At 30.9% G+C, this 20,188-nt stretch overlaps 2 protein-coding genes and 1 long non-coding RNA gene across 3 annotated transcripts; 2 read left to right on the top strand and 1 right to left on the bottom strand.

Moving 5' to 3' along the window:
- Window positions 1–11,160: 11,160 nt before the first annotated feature.
- LOC112286586 (uncharacterized) lies at window positions 11,161–13,929 on the top strand. Its single transcript, XM_090253329.1, has 3 exons — window positions 11,161–12,182; window positions 12,725–13,779; window positions 13,911–13,929. The coding sequence occupies exons 2-3, from the start codon at window positions 12,845–12,847 to the stop codon at window positions 13,927–13,929; spliced, it is 954 nt and encodes a 317-aa protein (XP_090109455.1). The 5' UTR covers window positions 11,161–12,182; window positions 12,725–12,844.
- A 4-nt stretch (window positions 13,930–13,933) lies between these two features.
- On the top strand, window positions 13,934–15,176 carry LOC149988360 (uncharacterized). Its single transcript, XR_016504727.1, has 2 exons — window positions 13,934–14,000; window positions 14,287–15,176. It is a non-coding gene; the product is annotated as an uncharacterized LOC149988360 (long non-coding RNA).
- Window positions 15,177–18,698: 3,522 nt separating this feature from the next.
- On the bottom strand, window positions 18,699–19,612 carry LOC112286389 (uncharacterized). The gene has a single exon (XM_024528243.3). It carries the CDS (start codon window positions 19,264–19,266, stop codon window positions 19,042–19,044), a length of 225 nt encoding a protein of 74 aa, XP_024384011.1. The 5' UTR covers window positions 19,267–19,612; the 3' UTR covers window positions 18,699–19,041.
- Window positions 19,613–20,188: the final 576 nt, after the last annotated feature.

Raw genomic sequence — 20,188 nt, 5'->3', positions numbered from 1 at the left:
ATTTACCCCAACACATTCACACTTGTGTTGAATACTTCGATCTCAATTTAATCCAGATCTTTTACAGTGCTAATGTGAATCAAAATACTGTTCATTCAAAACCGAACTCAATCTTATTTAATGGGGGTGAGGAAGCTCTAGGATATTAGAGAAGCTCTTTTATTCTTCTGCGAAATTTGAACAGTAAAAGTAAAGATATTAAATTCATGGTATTAATGTTGTTTTTATTGTTATTATTTTAAGTTCTTGTTTGTACATGAATAAGATTACATAAAACAATGTACAATAATAATGTTTAGTAGTGAAAAAATTATTTAATATTAATGATCTATGTTTTTTTTCTTAATTAGTATTGTGATTTATTGTACTAGATATTGTAAGAATATTTATTTATTAAATTTAAATCTATAATATTTTCTTTGTTTCAATATTAAAATGATTTTTTTTAGATTAAAAGAAAGAATTAGAAAAAAAAAAAAAAAGATAAAAATAAATATTAAAGTGCATCTCTTAAATTTTTGAATGATGTTTCTTTTCAAAAAAAAAAAAAAAAACTTCTTTTATTTTATTGAAAAAAAAATTAATAGTCTTTGCTATGTACCAATTTCAATCTTTGTAATATTTTTATTTTTTGCAATATTTGGTGGTTTGTCAAGACCTTTGATGTAGATACAAATACTTGCACTTTTGCTATATTATAGTTCTTTTTTTCAATCATCTATAATTTTTCTATTTTTTTGGTATTTATGCTTAACAATTTTGAGTCATTTCTAAATTAATGATTTAAGTTGTTTGTTTTTTGTTTCTACTTTAGCATTATTAATTTTTACTAAACCAAATTCATTGATTATTTCTTTATTTTTTCTATTATATAATTTTTTTTATAATTTTTTTTAATAATCTCATACTCTACTTAAAAGAAATATAAAGATCAAGAGCATCTAATTTAAAATCACAAATACCAAATGTAATAGATTTCTAGTTTAGTAGAATCTAAAATTAAGATTATAAATTTTTGTGAAAATATTTTGATAAATTAACTTTTCTTTATAATTCTCTTTGTTTAGTTGTTTGGTTTTCATATATGTCTAATAAAACAACTTTTATTGCAATGCATAAAGATAATATAATAAAAAAAAAAATCTTGCTAGTAAAAATAATTATAATAGAATTTTAAGCCAAAAGTAATATCTTTAATAAAGATCTATGGATCTTAGATTATAGGACTCTTATAAATAAGTAAGATTGAAGTTATGAGACATTATTATTAAATTTATTATCTGAGAGTGTTGTAGGAGATTTAGATAGTGTACATTTTCTTAATGACAGTTTATGGACTTACAAAAGAATGGTTTACAAGATAATGATTGACTTGTAGATCTTATTATGTTTAAAGTCTACAAATTATATTCATAATGTATTTGTAATATATTCATTGGATCAAAAGAACTTAAAGATTCAAAGATATTTTTTGAAGTTTTCAATAGGTTAGAAGCTTTATATATTTAAGAATTTTATCTTTCTACTCAAATTCTTTAAAAATGTGATTAAAAACTGCTTTAGAAGATTCTTCAACATCCTATCTATGACCATCTATTTAAATTTTGTTCTTTATATCTAGAATATAATGGATTTGTTTTATACCTTATTGAAGATATTTAAATAATATTATTTTGTAAATAAAGACATAAATATTAGGCTATATATTTCCATCTAAATCAACAAATCTAAGATTTACATTATTAAGAATGTGAATTTTAAAATATTTTTTAAAAAATACACTTATGCATTACCAATAAGTAAGAAAGTAAACAAAGAAGAAATAAAGATATAAGAAAAAAAAAAAAAAAAAAAAAACTAGAATGTCTATTTCTAAATGGAAATAAACTATAGAGTCTTAAATAAAAAAAAATGCAAAAAAAATATTAATAAGTGAATATAACCTTTAGCCTGCTTCTTTCTATATATATATAAATTATTAATAAGACCTTATAGTAGCTTCTTAAAGATTATAAAGTTTATAGTCCAAACATCTCTATATTAGCTTTTTATATATAAAACTTATGCAAAATAAATTTTAATAATACTATAATATATTTATAAGAATCTAAAGATTTAATATGTTTTTATAGAAGATTTTTAAATATTTCTTGATAAAGGTATTATTTATATAACATATTTTTATTTAATTCTATATATTTCTATTTTATTAAATAATACATATATCTATTATATGCACAACTTTGGTTTTCTCAATAATTATCACAAATATACATATTTATTCTAATATTTATCTATATGATTAAATAGAAGTAGATAAAAGTAGATTTATTTCATAATATTTTCTAGACAAGCTTCTTAGAAGCTTTATAGATGCTACTTTGATTTTACATATATTTATAATTAATTAGTAGGTTAGAAACTTGACCAACAACTTAACCACATGTTGGTAGCTTATAAATCAAGATAACTATGTGGTGTACATATAAAAAACTTGCCTTGTAAATTAAGCTATTTATTTTGTAAAGTTATATTTTGAAAATCCTATAGGACATCGTCATGTAGCTTCTAATTAAAAGTATGTATGAAAGCAAGAGTGAAGCCTTTTTTCACTCTTGCTTTCATATATACTTTTAATTAGAAGTTATGCCTTACTCTTGTCAATGCTATTCTAGTCCTTAGTCCGCTCTCAAGACTTTTTAGTCTTTTTGTCTTTAGTAATAGTCAATTTAATTTAATACTATACTATTCTTGAGTGATTTTTTAGTCTTTTTGAGTCACACAAGAGTGTATTGAGGTTATTTATTTATTTATTTATTTTAAGATTTATGCCTTTGATTATTTGATAAGAGTGCTAACTCATTGTTCTTACCTTGTTTTAGAAGTGAGTGAATTACTCCACTTCTATTGTTGTCTTTTGAAGGTTATGGATTACCCACCTTCAAACAAACTGTTTAGTTTTCCAACATTGATATCTTCCTTAGAGAGAATAAATTATCCTTCTTTGTAGAAATTTTTATTTAATATTAGAGGTTGTAGATTTCCACCTCTAATTTGACTTATAGACTTATTAAGTTGTTTTAAAGGGAAGTAAACATCATCGATGCTATATTTGATAGAAGTGAGAATAAATTTGTAATTATTATTAATCTTCAAGAATTTTTCAATACTTATAGGGTAGAAATTTCATGCATCATGAGCGTCAACCAAAAAAATACTAATCTTTTGTATATAAAAGAAGTTTAGAGTCTATATCAAGAAGTTGTACAATTAAAGAAAGAAAGTAAACCAACTTCAAAACTAAATCCAAGAAATTTTGTTTCTACAAGTATAAAAAGGATAAAGATTAGTATGCCCAAGAAGTTTGATGGAACAAAATCAAAATTTTGAAGATTTTTACAATATGTCAAGCTTTATCTGAGGTTGCATCCCTTCCAATATCTTGATGGATTTACTTAAGTTAGATTCATAGGTGCTTTTATTTAGAAGTTTTCTTTCTTGATTTATATCTTTGATGGAAAAAGATTCAAGACTCTTTTATGATTTGAATTCATTGTTAGAAGTATTTATGGCCTTATTCAAAGAAAGTAATTAGAAAAGAGTAAGAAGGACTAAACTTTTATTTTTATGGAAAGAATCACAATTAGCTATCATATAAGTTGTTGAATTTTAAAACCTCACTTACGACATGGATTGGAATGACAAAGCCCTCATCAATCAATTTTGATATAGATTGAAGGATAATGTAAAAGATTTATTATTGATAATACCAAAAGCAAAATCTTTGAAATAATTTATTGTTTAAGCCATCACATATGACAATTGATTATTTGAAAGGCATTAATAACAAAGACTTGGTTGGAGAGGAACAAAACAAGTAATGATGATAGCTCCGAAGTTTTCAAAAAATTATTTAGCAACGCAAGAATCAATGCAAATTAATATGTTACATTTTAGATCCTTCATTGAGCAAGAAAACTTAATGTTGTCAAGAGAGTTTGTGCTTATAGTGTGGAAAATCTAAGCATAGTACTCAATATTGTCCAAAGAAGCAATACAATGACAAAATGAGGAGCACAATTGCTAAAAAAGACAATGTGTCAAAAAAATAATTTTTTCTAACTACAATAAGGACTATACATTTGGAATCAATTACAACACCAAGTAAAGGTCTTATTCTCTCCTTAGATCTTTTATCTTATTTTACAATAGATGTGTATTTAGGTCTTAAAAATCAAAAAGTCTTTGCATTATTAGATTCAAGAGCCTTAGCCCATTTTATAGATAAAGTCTTTGTTAAGAAACAAAAAATATTTTTAGTCAAAAAAAATAAATCCATACATATAGAAGTCATAGATGGTTGTTTGTTGTCTTTTAGAGACATTACTCATGATATTATTCTTTTAGATGTAGCAATTAAAGATCATAATAATATAATAATATTTAATATAGTAAGATCTCTCTATAATATATTTAATTTATGATTATCATGGTTAAAAAAATATAACCCTTAGATAGATTGGATTTCTTGTAACTTTAACTTTTCTTATAATTTAATCCAAAATTTTCATAGTGAAGTAGAAATAAATAAGCCTAGTACATCCAAATCCTTATTGATAGGTATAAGAGCTTCATACATGTGGCAAAAGAAAGGCGATCTTTTGATATATATGCCAAATTTATTTTTAATGGTAGAAAGATATCAAATGGTATTTCTAGTCAATATCAAAATTTCTAATATATTTTAAAAAATAAGAATGCAGATATTCTTTTAGAGCATCAATCTTATGATTACTTAATGGATCTACAAAAAGGAAGTCAATGTCCATTTAGTCCAATCTATAGCTTATTATAAGATGAGATCTTACACAAAAAGAGTATATTAATAAGAACTTGGCTAAAAATTTCATATACTAATTGAAATCTTTAGTAAGAGCTCCTATTTTGTAAAAAAAAATGGATTTTTGCAGATGTGCATAGACCATTGACAACTTAAAAAGATTACCATCAAGAATCGATATCCTTAATCTTTGATTTCACGACTTCTTAATCAACTCAATGAAGCAAAGATCTACATAAAAATAGATTTACAAGGAATATATAACCTAATTTACATAGAAAAAAGAAATGAGTGGAAGACTACTTTTTAAACTAAGTATGGATATTTTAAATATAATGTCATATCTTTTGGACTCACAAATGTACCAATTACTTTTCAACATCTCATGAATGATATATTTTGTGAGTTTTTTGGGTGATTTTATTATCTATTATTTAAACGACATTCTAATCTACTCTAAAAATATAAAATAACATGAACTTTATATTCATCATATGTTACAAAAACTTAGAGATGCAAGATTATATGCAAAGCTAAAAAAGTGTATATTATATACTACTCAAGTTGATTTTTTAGGATATATTATTTCCAACAAAGGATTAATGATGGATCCAAAAAAGTCCAGACTATCATGGATTAAAAGATCCTAAAAAAAATCAAAGATGTGCAATAATTTTTGAGATTTGCCAATTATTTTTGAATCTTCATCAAGAACTTTTTTCAAAATGCAGCTCTTCTTATACGTCTAACATGTAAAGGCAAACTTCAGTGGATCAAGAAACTAAAACATCTTTTAATGCTTTAAAGACAAAATTTATTTTTACACCAATTTCATATTGCATCGATTTTTTTAAGACATTCTTCATGAAAATAAATATTTCAAACTTTGCTATAGATGTTGTTTTATCACAAATGGGAGCAAATGATAAGTTCCACCTAGTTATTTTTTATTCCAAGAATTTTTAGTAATTGAAATTAATTATAAAAACCATAACAAAAAGCTTCTTGCAATTGAGGATTTAATTCAAGAAAAGGCATTATTATCTGGAAGGCATTTCTAGTCTAGTTATTGTATATATAGATCACAAGAACCTTAAGTACTTTATGTTGGCATGTATTTTGAATTGTCACTAAGAACATCAAGATTTGATTTGAAGTTTATTTATAGATTTAAAAAATAACAAGATTCATCAGATTCTCTTTTTAAATATTTTTATCTCGCATCAAAAGAAAGAAATACATCTTTTGATTAATAAAGAATGATTCACTTGAAGTCAGAGCATTTTTATCTTTAAGAAATAAAATCAACATTGACTGTTGATTCAACCTTTGTCAAAAAAATTCAATCAAGTATGTCTTTTGCTCCTCTTATTCATAATATTAAGAATAATTCTTCTGAGTTTCATGTTATTTTTAAATTTGAGTTTAAAAATAATCTATTCTATTGCAAAGGACAATTATATATTCTAAAAGGTGAAGCATAATTATGTGTTCTTCAAGCTCGTCATGGCTTTCTAGCAACCAAACATTTTGGATACAATAAGACTTTAGTGCTAGTATCTAAAGATTTTTGGTAGCCTCAAATGTAGAAGGCAATAAAAGACTTTGTACAATAATGTGATATTTATTCAAGATTCAAAACATCTCATTATCAATCTTATGAACTTCTTCAACTATTACCTATTTTAGAACAACTATGATCTTTTGTTTCTATAGATTTTATCAAAGATCTTTCAATCACAAGTTTGTATGATTTTATATTTGTAATAATAGATAATTTCATTAAAATAGCACATTTTTTATTATATACAAAATCTATTATATGTAAAGAAATAGCTAAGTTTTTTCTCAATAATATCTATGATTAATATGGATTATTCAAAGATAATATATTAAATAAGGTGATTCAATTTACACTAAGATTTTTGAGAATCCTTCTCAAGATATTAAAGGTGGATATAAAGTTCTCTTCAGCTTTTCATCTTCAAACTAATAGACAAATGGAACAAGTAAATTAAGTTCTAAAGCAATATTTGAGGTATATCATCAATTACCATCAAGATGATTGGATAATTCTTTTGCCATTGACATAGTTTGTATACAATAATTCAATATATTCTTATACTCAACATATAAATTTTTTTTATCAATTATGATTATCATCTATTACTTGATACTTTTGACTTTTCAAAAGTTGATAATCTTGCTGCAAAATATTTGACAAATCATTTGTTAGAACTACATTCAATAATAAAAGCATAGTTAAATGAAGCTCAAGAATGACAAAATGGATGCCATACCTTATCACTTATCACAAGAAACAACCATACTTCAATGTAAGTGATAAGGTATGGCTATTTCATTGCAATATTAAGACTACTTATCCTTGTGACAAGTTGGACTATTATAGGCTTAAATCTTTTCTTATTTGTGAACAAGTCAATCTTTTTGCTTTTCAATTACATCTATTGGAGTCTATGAAGATCCATTTTATATTCTATGTATCTCTTCTTGAACCACAAAAGGTAATGAATATCTTAGAAAAAAGACAAATATCACTTCTTTCTTTAAAAGTGGATAATAAACAAGAATTTGAAGTAAAAGAAGTCTTAAATTTAAGGCCATACTAAAATAGATTAAAATATCTTATTCATTAGTACAAATATGATATTAATGAATGTACAGAGAAATCAACAAAAAATCTTGCAAATGCAACAAAAAAAGATTGAGATTTTTTATCAATGACATCCATCAAAATCAAGATGAAGAATAACAAATTTTTGTTATAAAAAAAAATACTAAGAAAAAATAACATTTTATTTTTTACTTTTGTTTGGTACTTTTATACATTTGTAATATTAAGGAGATGAAAAATCAATAACCAACAGATTCAACTTAAGAATTATCACTTACTGACTTATTAAACAAAATATTACAATTATAATAACCTTCAAGATGACGTAATCAAAATAAAGATCCTCAAGAACAACACATCATTTCTCAAATAGATGGTGAGATATAACTTGTTTGGTATCATGACCTTAGAAGAGACTTCCAATGTTTGGTGATTTTATTAGATGTTGGAACCATTCTTGATATCATTCCAAATGTTTTATTTTAAAGAAGTTATAAAGGCCTCAAGAATGATCAAATAATAAGGTGGTCTTCTTTCTTCAATATTAGACACTATTGACAGTTGAGAGGACCTATCAATCATCTTCAAAGAGAATATAGATTAGAATATTTGGCAAATACAATTTGTTGCATCTTACATTTCTTTAACATATGATGACCGTTGCTTATAGAATTCATCTTTAGAAGAAAGAGAGGAGAAGGAGTAATGTCACAGACATATATATTTATTTTAATATTTATCTATATGATCAAATAGAAGTAAGTAAAAGTAGATTTATTTCTTAATATTTTTTAGAGAAGCTTTTTAGAAGCTTCATAAGTGTTTTTTTGACTTTATATGTATTTGTAAATAATTAATAGGTCAAAAACCTACTCAATAACTTAACCACATGTTGATAGCTTACAAAACAAGATAACTATATGGTGCACATATAAAAAACTTGCCTTGTAAATTAAGATATGTATCTTACAAAGTCAACATGTTTTGAAAATCCTATATGACATTGCTATCTAGCCTCTAATTAAGAATATATATAGAGATAAGAGTGAAGTATTTTTTACTCTTGTTAATGCCATTCTAGTCCTTAGTCTTGTTTCAAGATTTTAAAGTCTTTTTGTCTGTGGCAATAGCCAATCTAGTTTAATACTATATCATTTTTGAGTAATTTTTTAGTCTTTTTTAGTGACACAAGAATGTATTAAGGTTTTCTTTCTTCAAGGTTCATATCTTTGATAATAATACAAAAAAGACTTCTTGAACTTTAATTGAATTCTATATCATTGTCTTATTGTAACCTTTTACATTTTTTTTATAGATTTTAAAAATTTAGATTTAAAAATAATATTTATTTATTTATTATTTTTATAGAAGTTAAATTAATATAGAGAAGTAATAAAAAAAATTATAGCTAAATAAATAAGGTGGTATTAAAAGAAATAATTTTAATAGGATATCAGTTTTGGAGGTAGGTGGCACATGTGTCAGCTTCTCTTTAATACACTTGGTTAATTTAGCTTTGTAAACCATACATTAGAAAACATTAAACTATCAAGGACATAGATTATAAAAAAATAAAAGGTCAATACATTCTTATGTCATTAATATATATATATATATATATATATATATATATTCAAAGATAATATAATATTAAAATTAAAATGATTTTTTTTAAAATTTTAATTGATTTTGAAGATTAAAAATTCTTAAAATAAGACAAAAAATAAAAAAAGTGTTGAGAAGAGTAAAGAATGCCTTACTCTTGCCGCTTTATATACTATCTAATTAGTACATGGCAACATTCTATAGAACTTCCAAAATGAGTTCAATTTACAAGACACATGTCTAACTTGCAAGACAAGTTTTTTATACATGCGCCACATGGCTAGCTTGTACTACAAGTTTCTAATATGTGCAATTTGTGGTTTACTTATTGGCCAAGTTTTTAACCTACTAATCATCTATAAATACATATAAAATCAAATCCATATCTATAAAGCTTCTAAAAAGCTTCTTTATAAGATATTATCAAATTTACATACTTTTACTTATTTCTACCAAACCCTTATTATCTAGATATTTATAAGTACTGATTATATTCATGAGACAATAACATATCAAGTTATATTAAGCAAATCAAAAAATCATTGAAATAGATCACATTGATTTAGACTAGAAATACATTGAGTAATCAAATCCAAATTATGTGAGTTAAAAAGATGCATTGAATAGCCAAATCCAAATTATGTGAATTAAAGAGACCAATTCTTAAAATTGTCAAAAAAACATGTTCCTTTCCTTTGCACTCTATTGGAATATATTGCTAAAAGACAACTCAACTTGGAGTAACCTCCATCAAGCATTAAAATTTGAGTAATTGCTACTGTCAATGGTATGGCTACATTGTGTGAGCATGTTCCTTCTACAAGTGAATCAGCAAGTGTTATAGTAAATTGTCCCAATTAGTCTGCCAGTGTCTTCAAAACTTTTTACTTCCATGTTGACATGAATTTTGACCTCTGCATCCATAAAAGAAGATCAAATTTCCCCAACTTGAGCACTGAAGCTGTTTTATCATCCCCCTCAGATACATCTTTAATGTTAGCTTGAGTTTTCTATGGGCAATCAAGTTCCCTGTAGGAAATTCCATTGACTTACTGCCATTAGAAACTTCAACAGAGCTTTTTACAAACCATCCGTGTAATTCATTGACTTGTGTTCACTAGCCTCCAATGGACTCGTAGAATTGCTTGAACCAAGAGTGCCGCTAACCAGAAATCCTCGAAGTCTTGTTTGTTCTATGGGTTCATTGCTTCAGCATTTTCTGGCTTCTGTTTGGGCCGTAGGTCTTGCAGATAGTTGTGATGTATATATCCTACTGGAGTCCATGGAAAATATCTGTCACAAACTCAAAATTGCATCACCAAACTTTTAGGTTCATTCAATTTCTAAGGTGTAGGGGCTGATGTAGGGATTTGGTCGGCTATTCTGTGCATATCTATTGGTTAAAGTTCCTAGGGTATAACTGCAGACAACCAAGAAGGAATGGGCTATGTTGCAACATGAATGATACAGGTTCAAAATGATTCTGTATAGAAACACAGGATACGCAAGAGTACTTGAGATGAAGAGGCTGACTTGCGGAAATATACAATTACCTCATTCTGAATTCATGAACTAAAGCATGACAATAAACAAATGCCATCGCAAAAGAAGAGGAAATATGGAGTGAACACATTGATTCATCTAGACGCTGTCTGTCGTAAAAAAAGCACACATGGTATATTAACCTAGAACTGTTTCGACGGAGTCCCCTGCAAACATGAGTGCATATGGCACTTCATTTCCCCAAAGATATGAACAATTCCAAACGAATTATTTCAGTATTAATCTTCGCCATGAGATGAAGACGAAAATTGTTAAGATTCCTCAATAGAACATACATACACATATACATATATGTATATATATATATGTATATATTTACATATATATATATATATATATATATGTATATATTTACATTCTCGCAGGAACAAAGTATGAAAAACTGTCAAAAACACCTCCGAAGAGATTAATGCGCATGAGACATAATATAAATCTGAAGGAAAAAAAGTCTGTAGTGAATTATTTTGTGGAAAAGCATGAGTAAAAACTGAGGTTAAGTACGAACGTTAAGTAAGACATAATCTTGTTAAGAAAGTGACACAAAAGCAGAATCAGTTTTGTGTAACATCAAGCAGCACAATTACAGGACATTGTCAATCAGCCGCTTCGTCGTTCAATTCACTAAGAAACTGTGTTCTAGCATCCTATCAAAAAAATGCTGGTTGGATGACCCTCGAGATGTGCAGATGCACTTTTAGCAATGTCATACCGTACTACCTAAATGATAGAACAACATCGACCCCTTAAATGCAGCGGGTTATGCTATTCAACTGTTCAATTAACAAGCCTACAATCCCATCGTCGACAGAATTTCTACCCACAACGCATGCTCACAATATGTGAAGAGAGCAGACATTTTAATTGTATTATGATAACACATCCAGGAGGCGGCATGGAGAGATTCATCAGTGCGGGATAGTCGAGAAAATGAGCGCCGTGGTCGCCGCAACGTCAACACCATCTTTGATCAGTGCAGCCTGACCATTCTTGTCGGCTCATCACTTCACGTTCCAAACTGATGTGAAACACCATTTTAGCTTCACTTTTCACGTCCCAACTCATATATGAAAATTCATGTCCCAATTCAAGTTTCAGCATAGCGAATATCACAAGGTTCACGTGAGGATGACCATCCCACTATCATCCAAAATCTTCTTATGTATGCATATTATTGGATGAAAGTCGTCTATCGGAAACCCCTCCTTCAATTTCAAACACGAACTCGGACTATCGCGGACTGGAAGAAGACTTCAAAAAAAAAACAAAAAAAAGGTTTTCAGAAGCTTGTAGAAGTCGTTTTCCGTTTCTCGAAGGTGAAAACTGCAAGGTCTTCGTTAACTAGCGAATAGATAGAGAGTCGACTTCCGATGATGAAGGACGGCCCCCGAAAGTGAACTGTAACGATGAGATTATAGGGGAGCTAGTCTGTAATAGTGGCATTTCGATGGAAGCAAGCTGATGCGTTTGTTAGCATTCAACTTGGTGAACAGGGAGAGGCAACGTGAAAGCTGATGACGTTTGGCAATATCTTGTCAACAGGTGACATGTTTGAACAATTCTAATTAGCTTCTGTTAGATAGTATCGCTTGATGTGGCGGCGCACTGCTTTTGGTTCCCTAAAAATAGCGGCTAGAAGCAACCAGACTTAGTTATGAAGACGAGCTTTCCTCTTCGAACTCCAGTTGTGTGTTCAAAGATATGTAAGAGCTTGTTGCATGAGTTTTACATACTTCTTGGGAATCCAGAAGGTTGGCGATTCAATTTCAAGCGCACAATCTGAACAAAATGACGTTAATTATCCTAGAAAGTTGATTGGCTTGATGCTGGATGCGACAGACAAGCAACTTTCCTTTGTATTCATTCCTTTTCTTGACAAAGCTGTTCTTAAGAGGTTGATATGTCAAAATTTAAAATCTGCGGTCGAAGATACAATTCTCAACTAGTTCACCATCAGCTATAGCTGTAAGTTGCACCATTAGTACTTGAAACAAGAGAGAAATATCAGAAATGATTCTTCTTTCCTGCTCGACTGCGCTTCTGTTGTCAAGGATCTAATTAAGCGGATCGGAATGCGGCTGCAGATGTTCAAGGGTTTGCATCCCAAATAAAGTCCATAAGAGGAAAATAGATAGTCGTCAGAGGAGTGAGGGAGCAGCTTGAACTCTTGAAGTATAAAATCACTGATAGTGCAACTTGTAAGTATGAGCACACGCAAGATCAAGTTGTCACAAAAGTTTACTCTTAGGTTTCGAGACATTACCTTGCCAGATGCAGATGCTGTCGCAGAATTGCTGAACGACGACCCGGATCAAGGCAGTTCAGCTGACGAAACATTTAATAGTCTGCCAGATCTCTTCCCAGATATCTTTCAGTCACAAACTAAGTCATCAGTTCCGACTCTTGATCTGTCGTACTCAATTGGTGACTGCTCAACATATAAGCTTTGGGAGTCCTGTACAGCCGATGTTATTCCTCTTGCTTCACAAAGCGAAGCAGCAGCATGTTGGCTGCTGACTGGTATGCTTACAAGTGGTGGAACTGATAACGGCGTGCACCATAATGATTCTGAAAGCGATCTACACTGTCATGTCAGTGATTGCGCCACTCGGGCAACAAAAATCAGCTTCAGGGAAAATCTGCGACGTGTTCAAGCCTTCTCACCCCACACGTCCATTCTAGATATTGAGAAAGACCTCGAGCTTGACAGTCCCTCAGCGAGAGAAACGTTACAAAGTGTGCATGCTCAAGTAACATGTGAAGCGGTAATAGAATATGACAGACAGCCGAATTCATTGGAAATTGATGGCGATAAGGATGAGACATGTGTGGACAGCTACTTACTACTGGAAGAAGATATGACAAACGAGTCACAACTCGAGGACTTTACTCTCGCTGATGAAAACGCTCCATGCTCTAGACTCTCCAGCAGCAGCGAAATACCTCATATTCTCCAAGTGCTCGTTGATAACAAACATCCAGAGGTTAAGAAATCGATAAGAAAGCGGAAGTCTACATACCTTGCTGCTAACTACTATTCCTTAGAACTCCCCAAAGAGTTCAGAAAACAGAAGAGGTCCACTCCTAGGAGAGGACGACCTCCAGGCTCCACCAATCTGGTACGAAAAATGAGATGGCTGTCAGATACTCCAAATGATCATCTGGAATGTGATCAAGGAACAGAGACGGTTGCAAACCTACAAGACGATAAAGAGAATAAAGTAACCAAAACGAGGAGGTTTGGGAGGAAGACTGTTTCCGTATCAACAGTATCAATACTTTCGAGTGACCCACCGCTAACCAGCCAAAACTTGAAACTCCAACGTACTATGCGTCGTGGAAGACGCAAAATCCAGTCAGGTGCGTAGGCTTCACTAAACCAGCATTGTGACAGCTCAAACAGCACAATCAGAGTGCAAATATGCAAGTCCTTATATCCTAACAATTTAAACCCATATCTATTTCGGTGATAGTGATTTCTTATGTATTTTAGAACACCGCCGTGCTAGCGTTACGGATCCTTGCTGTTTTCGTTTCTCCAGATTGACTACCAGCTTGGCATCAGAAAATGAGGTCTCCCTTCAGAACACGTACCAGAAGCCAATCTTGAGAAGACGTCTCAAACAACAATATTTTTCATGTGCAGAGCGTACCTGGAGTCCGCGTACAAAATAGTAACCGGCAGATGTGTTTCTTTTGTTGGGCCAACGTCCCAAGCGTGAAGATGATACACCACCAAACAGAGAGCAGTATTCTACTGTGGCAGGAGCATACCGGTTGTGAGAGACACCTTTCAAGAAAATGCTCCTACGAACCAACAAGTCTCTTCAAGCTTATTGCAACAGCACTTTAGTATGCTCTGAGATGACTTCTTTATCTGTCGAAGCTTGTACAACTATATCCACTTCTATCCTTCAATCTCTTTCTTTTTCATAGGCAACGATATGTATAAAAATTCGCCAATTGTAAGGGATCAGAAGTTAAATAATAGCATTAAACATTTGAACAATTAAAAGAGGGAAAACAATCCAAAAGAGTAAAAATAAAAAATAAAAATAGAGGAGAAATGAAGCTTTTCATGTTGTGACCGCCTCGGTGCATTCTAGAGTGACATTCAAATTACAAAGTACTTGAGCTAAAAACCTCCAGGTTTTGTGCTGGGGCCTTGAGTATGCAGATGAATTAAATAGGACCCGCAGCACATGGATTGTAGTACATAATGCCAGTTACAGAGACAAACTAAGGGACGACGCAGAAAACAACATCAACTAGAAGGCAGCCATCAAGGAATCATGTGTGACGAAGTTGGTTGATGTACCTCTTCATCAAGAAAAACCTCCGCTCCCTTGTGAAATGTAAACACACTTGTGATCATGGGACTTCAGCGTCGTTCTCTCTCTCTAGCATTCTAGAGTTTTGGGCTGCATTTGCATCTTGACTAGACTTCATACAAATTGAGACTACTTCTGTCAATGCAAAACCTAATAAACAACACAAAATAAAGCAAGAATATAAGAAACTTGCGGATTTGAAAACCAGGAATCCCCTGCAGAAATTCGCTATGCGTCAGGTATGTTTGTAACCATTCTCACAGCTTAAAAATGTAGCAAAGCTAACTCAAGGTTCAGGAATATCTGATTTTATTTCAACACAGAAGTATGTGTGACAAAGCTGTGTAAACAAGGTGGAAGATGAAGTGGCTAGCCCTAATCATGAAGCTAGCTGGTATTCAGTATCCCACTTAATAGCCGGAGCGTGCTACACCTGCGTATGGCGACACCATAATGCAGAGGCACGCTGCAGATACACTACATCTGCTTCATGACGATCAAGGAATGAACCGAGACTTCCACGTTGTGACATCGCGTTGTACCCCCGATTTCGATTGAGCGAACGATGAGGAATTTCTCCACCATGCAAGATCGTTTCAACGTTAAGGGAGCAGAGGTCTATGAAAGCCTTAGCTCAAGAACGAGCTCCAGTTTACAGCAGAATGATCGCTGGTGTCAGAATTGATCACAACAATGAAAAGATTCAACATGTCTCAAGCACTGTGCAATCGCAGAGTCGCACCTACACGGCCATGCAATTAAGAGCATGTTCATTTCGTCCTCGTTTGTGATCACCATCACCTCGTCTCCAATTGCCATCTCACAATTTAGGGGTCTTTGTATATTTTGGAAGTAGGCACGAGGCAACATCTTTCAAATCCATTCATTGGTTGAAACTAAGTAGTTTTATTTAAAAGGATTTATATCAAGGAGATTAGTTAAAATGCTATAAAATAAAAAGATGAGGTAGAATGTATTTTTTTTCCTAAGATATGAGCAATGTTATTTCCTAAATTTGCAATAAGTCCACCTCAAAGAAATAGTTTTACAAAAATTTAAGAATTTTATTTTAAATGATAAAAATAACCATTAAATTTTTTAAATTAATTTTTTATATTTATCATAATTTTTCAAGATATAAACTAATATATTTAGATTCATGGTAAAAGAATGATTTGGTCAATTTTATGGTTTATTATTATTATTATTATTAAATTATACCATCTCCAAAGATTAAGACTTCCACAAACAAAATAAAATAAAAAAAAAAAAAAAAAACACTCTTTTTTTTTTGTCATCTAAAAAGATCTTAGTAAAACTTTTAAATCATAGTCTATCTAAGTAGGCTTTTGGGTATTTAAACTGTCTTAGATTTACATAAAATACATCTACTTGCTCAACTTTCAATTTTATAGCAATATCTTCTTTGTTAAAGTTAAGTAAAATGAGATTATTATTTTTCTATGTAAAATAATTTTATATTCCATAAAAGTAAGAATTTTTTGTTATAAGGCAATTTTATGATACAAGGAGCAAAAGTAAGGCTATGAAGAATAATTTAATAATGATTTAAACTCGCCAAATTGCAACCAATAGACATCAAAATTTATGATGATTAATTATTTTTTAAATTTAACATATGCTTAAAATAGAAATAATTCAAGTTAAACTCTCTAATTAATTTTTGTTATAAAATAAGAAAATTTATGACTATATTTTAATTATATCTCATGACTTGCTTCAACAAATAATTTATATAAGAAAATAATGAGCTTTAATGTTGCTTCTTGTTGATTTTATAATATAAAACAAAATAATACTATTGTATTATTTTGTATTGCAAAATTTAATAATTGTTTATTGAAATGATAAAAAAAAAAATTATCTATTCACAAAAGAACAATATTAAACCAAGATATTAGAATTAATCAAGCATCATTTAATCAAAATTTATTGATGTCATTACTATTATTCTAAAATCTAACAAATATATTCAATTTTATTTATTTATTTATTAGTATTACATTCTTATCTTAATATTGCATAAATTTGGCCACAACCTTTACATTTGTTGAGAACAAATCTTTGATTTGATAAAATTATATTTAAGTTATTGATACACATAATAAACATAAGATATTAGAGAATCAATCCATTACAATTGATGGAGTTGTAAAATTTATGTATTGAGAATGAAGGGGGTATAATATTGGATAGATTAATTTAGCAAATGGAGGGATCAATTGTTAGATCCTAAATCCTAATCCCAAAACCTCTTCAAATATTGTTAAACTGACCCACCTATTTACTAAATTAACCCACTCATCATTATAATTGATTAAATTCAAGAATTTGGGGTGTATAATGATATATAAATCAATTTAAAAAATGGATGGATTAATTTAATAGTTCCTTCAATATAAACAATAGTATTATATGTTTGAATATTTAATTATACAAATACATATACACAAACACACATATATACAACTAAAACTAATTACAAGACAAACAAGTATCTCAAAAAGAAAACATATGTAATTCATATAAGACAAATAAACATTTATGTATAATATAACTTTGTAAAAGACAATAAGATGAAAAACCAAGTATGTTGAACTATTATTTTAAAATTAATTTAATCTTTTTTTTCAAAACTATAAATATATTTGTATAATCTTGCAAATTCAAACAAACGTGTTAGAAAGTTAAAAGATTCAAATTAAAAATAGGTGATTTAAGACACTAAATCTTTCACTACATATGTTGAATGTTATACATATCCTTCACGTTACTACTGCTTGGAATGGGGAGGTCACCACCTAACTAAACAAACTAACCAGATACCCAAATGAGAAATCTACTACACAAATTCAAGTTGCATTTCATTTGAAGGTACAGGGGATATAATCAACTTACCGTTAGCGGCCGTTCATCCCATTCTAGAGTTTGTGAAGAGTATCTGGTAAGAGTTGGCATTCTGCGTGTGTGAGAGCAGTATTTCCTTCCGCTGGAATCCTTGCCTGAGCAGAACCGTTTAAATTGTACAAAAATAATAGAGAAATCCAATGACCAGTGATAACAAAACGAAACCCTTTGATCCTACCTTGTGAAACTAACCCCGCTTCACGTAACCTATTTGCACGAGTGGCATAATATGAAACTTGGAATATGGTGAGTAGATGTTCCTAGCGTGTAGAAGAAAGGATCAATCTAGAGGTGAACGATACAAACCAAATAACTACATTACTGGCAACAAGGTCTACTTATAGTCAACATTTCAACATTTCAAGTTGTACAAAACTGAATAGTATACGGCCTGAGGTAAAGTTAGGCACAGGGATTGTTGCGCAATAATGGATTTAATCTATGACGATACAGAAATCAAGAAATGATAAACCAATTGCAATAATAAGTATAATAAATCCAGTTTCACTACACGCAAAGAAAGCAACATTTAGAGCGACTATACTCACAGCCAAGTCGCAATGGAAAAACTCAAGAAAACTCACTCCCATTTTTGACAACATTGAAGCGCATGATGCAACACCAAATATGAGCAATTCATTCCTCCATGGCGTTCACACCATATCATTCTGAACACGATGGATACGTGTCCCCGAGAATCTCGACAGTAATTGGCGCACAATGAAGAATAATAAACAGACAAAAAAAAAAAAAAAAAAAACAACGCCCACCCTGTAGCTAAATCCATCGACAGTCCAACTGCTTCCAAACAAAAATGCAACAAAAATTTCACTAACTCATGTCCGTGAAGACATTGGCAATACATTCCAAATCGCGAATGTCAAGCACAACTTCATCAACTGCCCCTACCAAACACCCTGATTGCCATCAGAACCCTCAACTTCCCAAGTCTTGCATCATCTCGATACGCTTACGAAAAATTTGCAGAAACTCAGACGGGTGGCTCCAGCACATCAAGACACGCTTTGGCCCCATTCAAACGAGGGGCGCTACAATCCGTTCGCCAATCCCAGGAGTATTATTCAGGCGACAACCAAGGTTTAAACAAAATCTTCGTTGACGCATGATTCGCTCCACAGAAGCTAGTAATTCTTCCCACACTGGATCAAACTGCCGGCTCCCAAAAACAATCCAAACACGGCAGCACTGCCGAGCGTGGTTTGACCTACATGCCGCACCTTGAGCATCCCAGGGATCCTATACCGGATGGCTTCGTAGGTGCCATAGACAGCACCGAAGGCGCCCCCGACGGCTCCTCCAATCCCGACGCCAGCCACAACGCGCGTCAAGCAATCGTTCTTCGCCATACCTTCTCCCTTACCCACCCACACCCGCCGCAGCAGCAACACCCGCCAGGAGAGTAGTGCGACAACGGTGATGCAAACCTAGTCAGTCTGTCAGTCAGACAGTCCCTTGTGGTGGGCATCAACTCAACTCAACTCAACTCAGGTTGCAACCACTCGGCATTTCAGTCCGCAGCAACAGCAGTCTAACAGCAGTCTGGTGGGCAATTCGGCTACGATGTGGCTCCAGCGACGACGCCCACTCGGCGATTCCGAAACCCTACTCGGTTTGACTCTCACTCACTCGGGCTCTCGCGGAAGGATGATGAGCATTGCTTTGCTTGCTTGTTTGCTTGCATTGGTTGTTGAGCCACCGCCATGGAAGAAGGGCTCACAACTCCATTCCTTCATGCTCTTCAACTGGATGGATGGATGGACAAACAAAAAGAAAGAAGTCTAATTTATGGAGATGTAGATAGATAAATAGATAGAAATACACATAATATATATATATATATATATATATATTTTGTAGTGCATGTGACTCTATATATACACATAAATTTATGGAGATGTAGATAGATAAATAGATAGAAATACACATAATATATATATATATATATATATAAATATATTGTAGTGCATGTGACTCTAATTAAATAAATAAATAAATTGAAATGGTATAAAAGAGTTTGATTTTTACATATTTGAGAAGTTCTTTGATATATGAATTGAAACTTGTCATGAGATTCTACTAGCCAAACGATATTTTTTTAGTTGTTGCTAAATAATCTAATTCTTCTTAATTTGAATTAGAGTCTTGTAAATCCTTTATTGTTTTGCAAGATTGTTTTGGCATTGTTAAATCAGTATATAAAAAAATTATACTAAAAAAAAAATCAATCAATTACGAAAGTTCTATCACAATACATTATAATTGGTATTT

The sequence above is a fragment of the Physcomitrium patens genome, chromosome 9 (assembly GCF_059467195.1).
Source record: "Physcomitrium patens ecotype Gransden chromosome 9, ASM5946719v1, whole genome shotgun sequence".
Lineage (NCBI taxonomy): Eukaryota > Viridiplantae > Streptophyta > Bryopsida > Funariales > Funariaceae > Physcomitrium > Physcomitrium patens.
Note: the sequence above shows the minus strand (reverse complement) of the source record. Positions and strands in the feature narration are given on the sequence as shown.

Excerpts from the sequence above, each read along its gene's own strand:
- LOC112286586 (XM_090253329.1), top strand. The coding sequence starts at position 12,845 with ATGAGCACACGCAAGATCAAGTTGTCACAAAAGTTTACTCTTAGGTTT.
- LOC112286389 (XM_024528243.3), bottom strand. The coding sequence starts at position 19,266 with ATGGCGAAGAACGATTGCTTGACGCGCGTTGTGGCTGGCGTCGGGATT.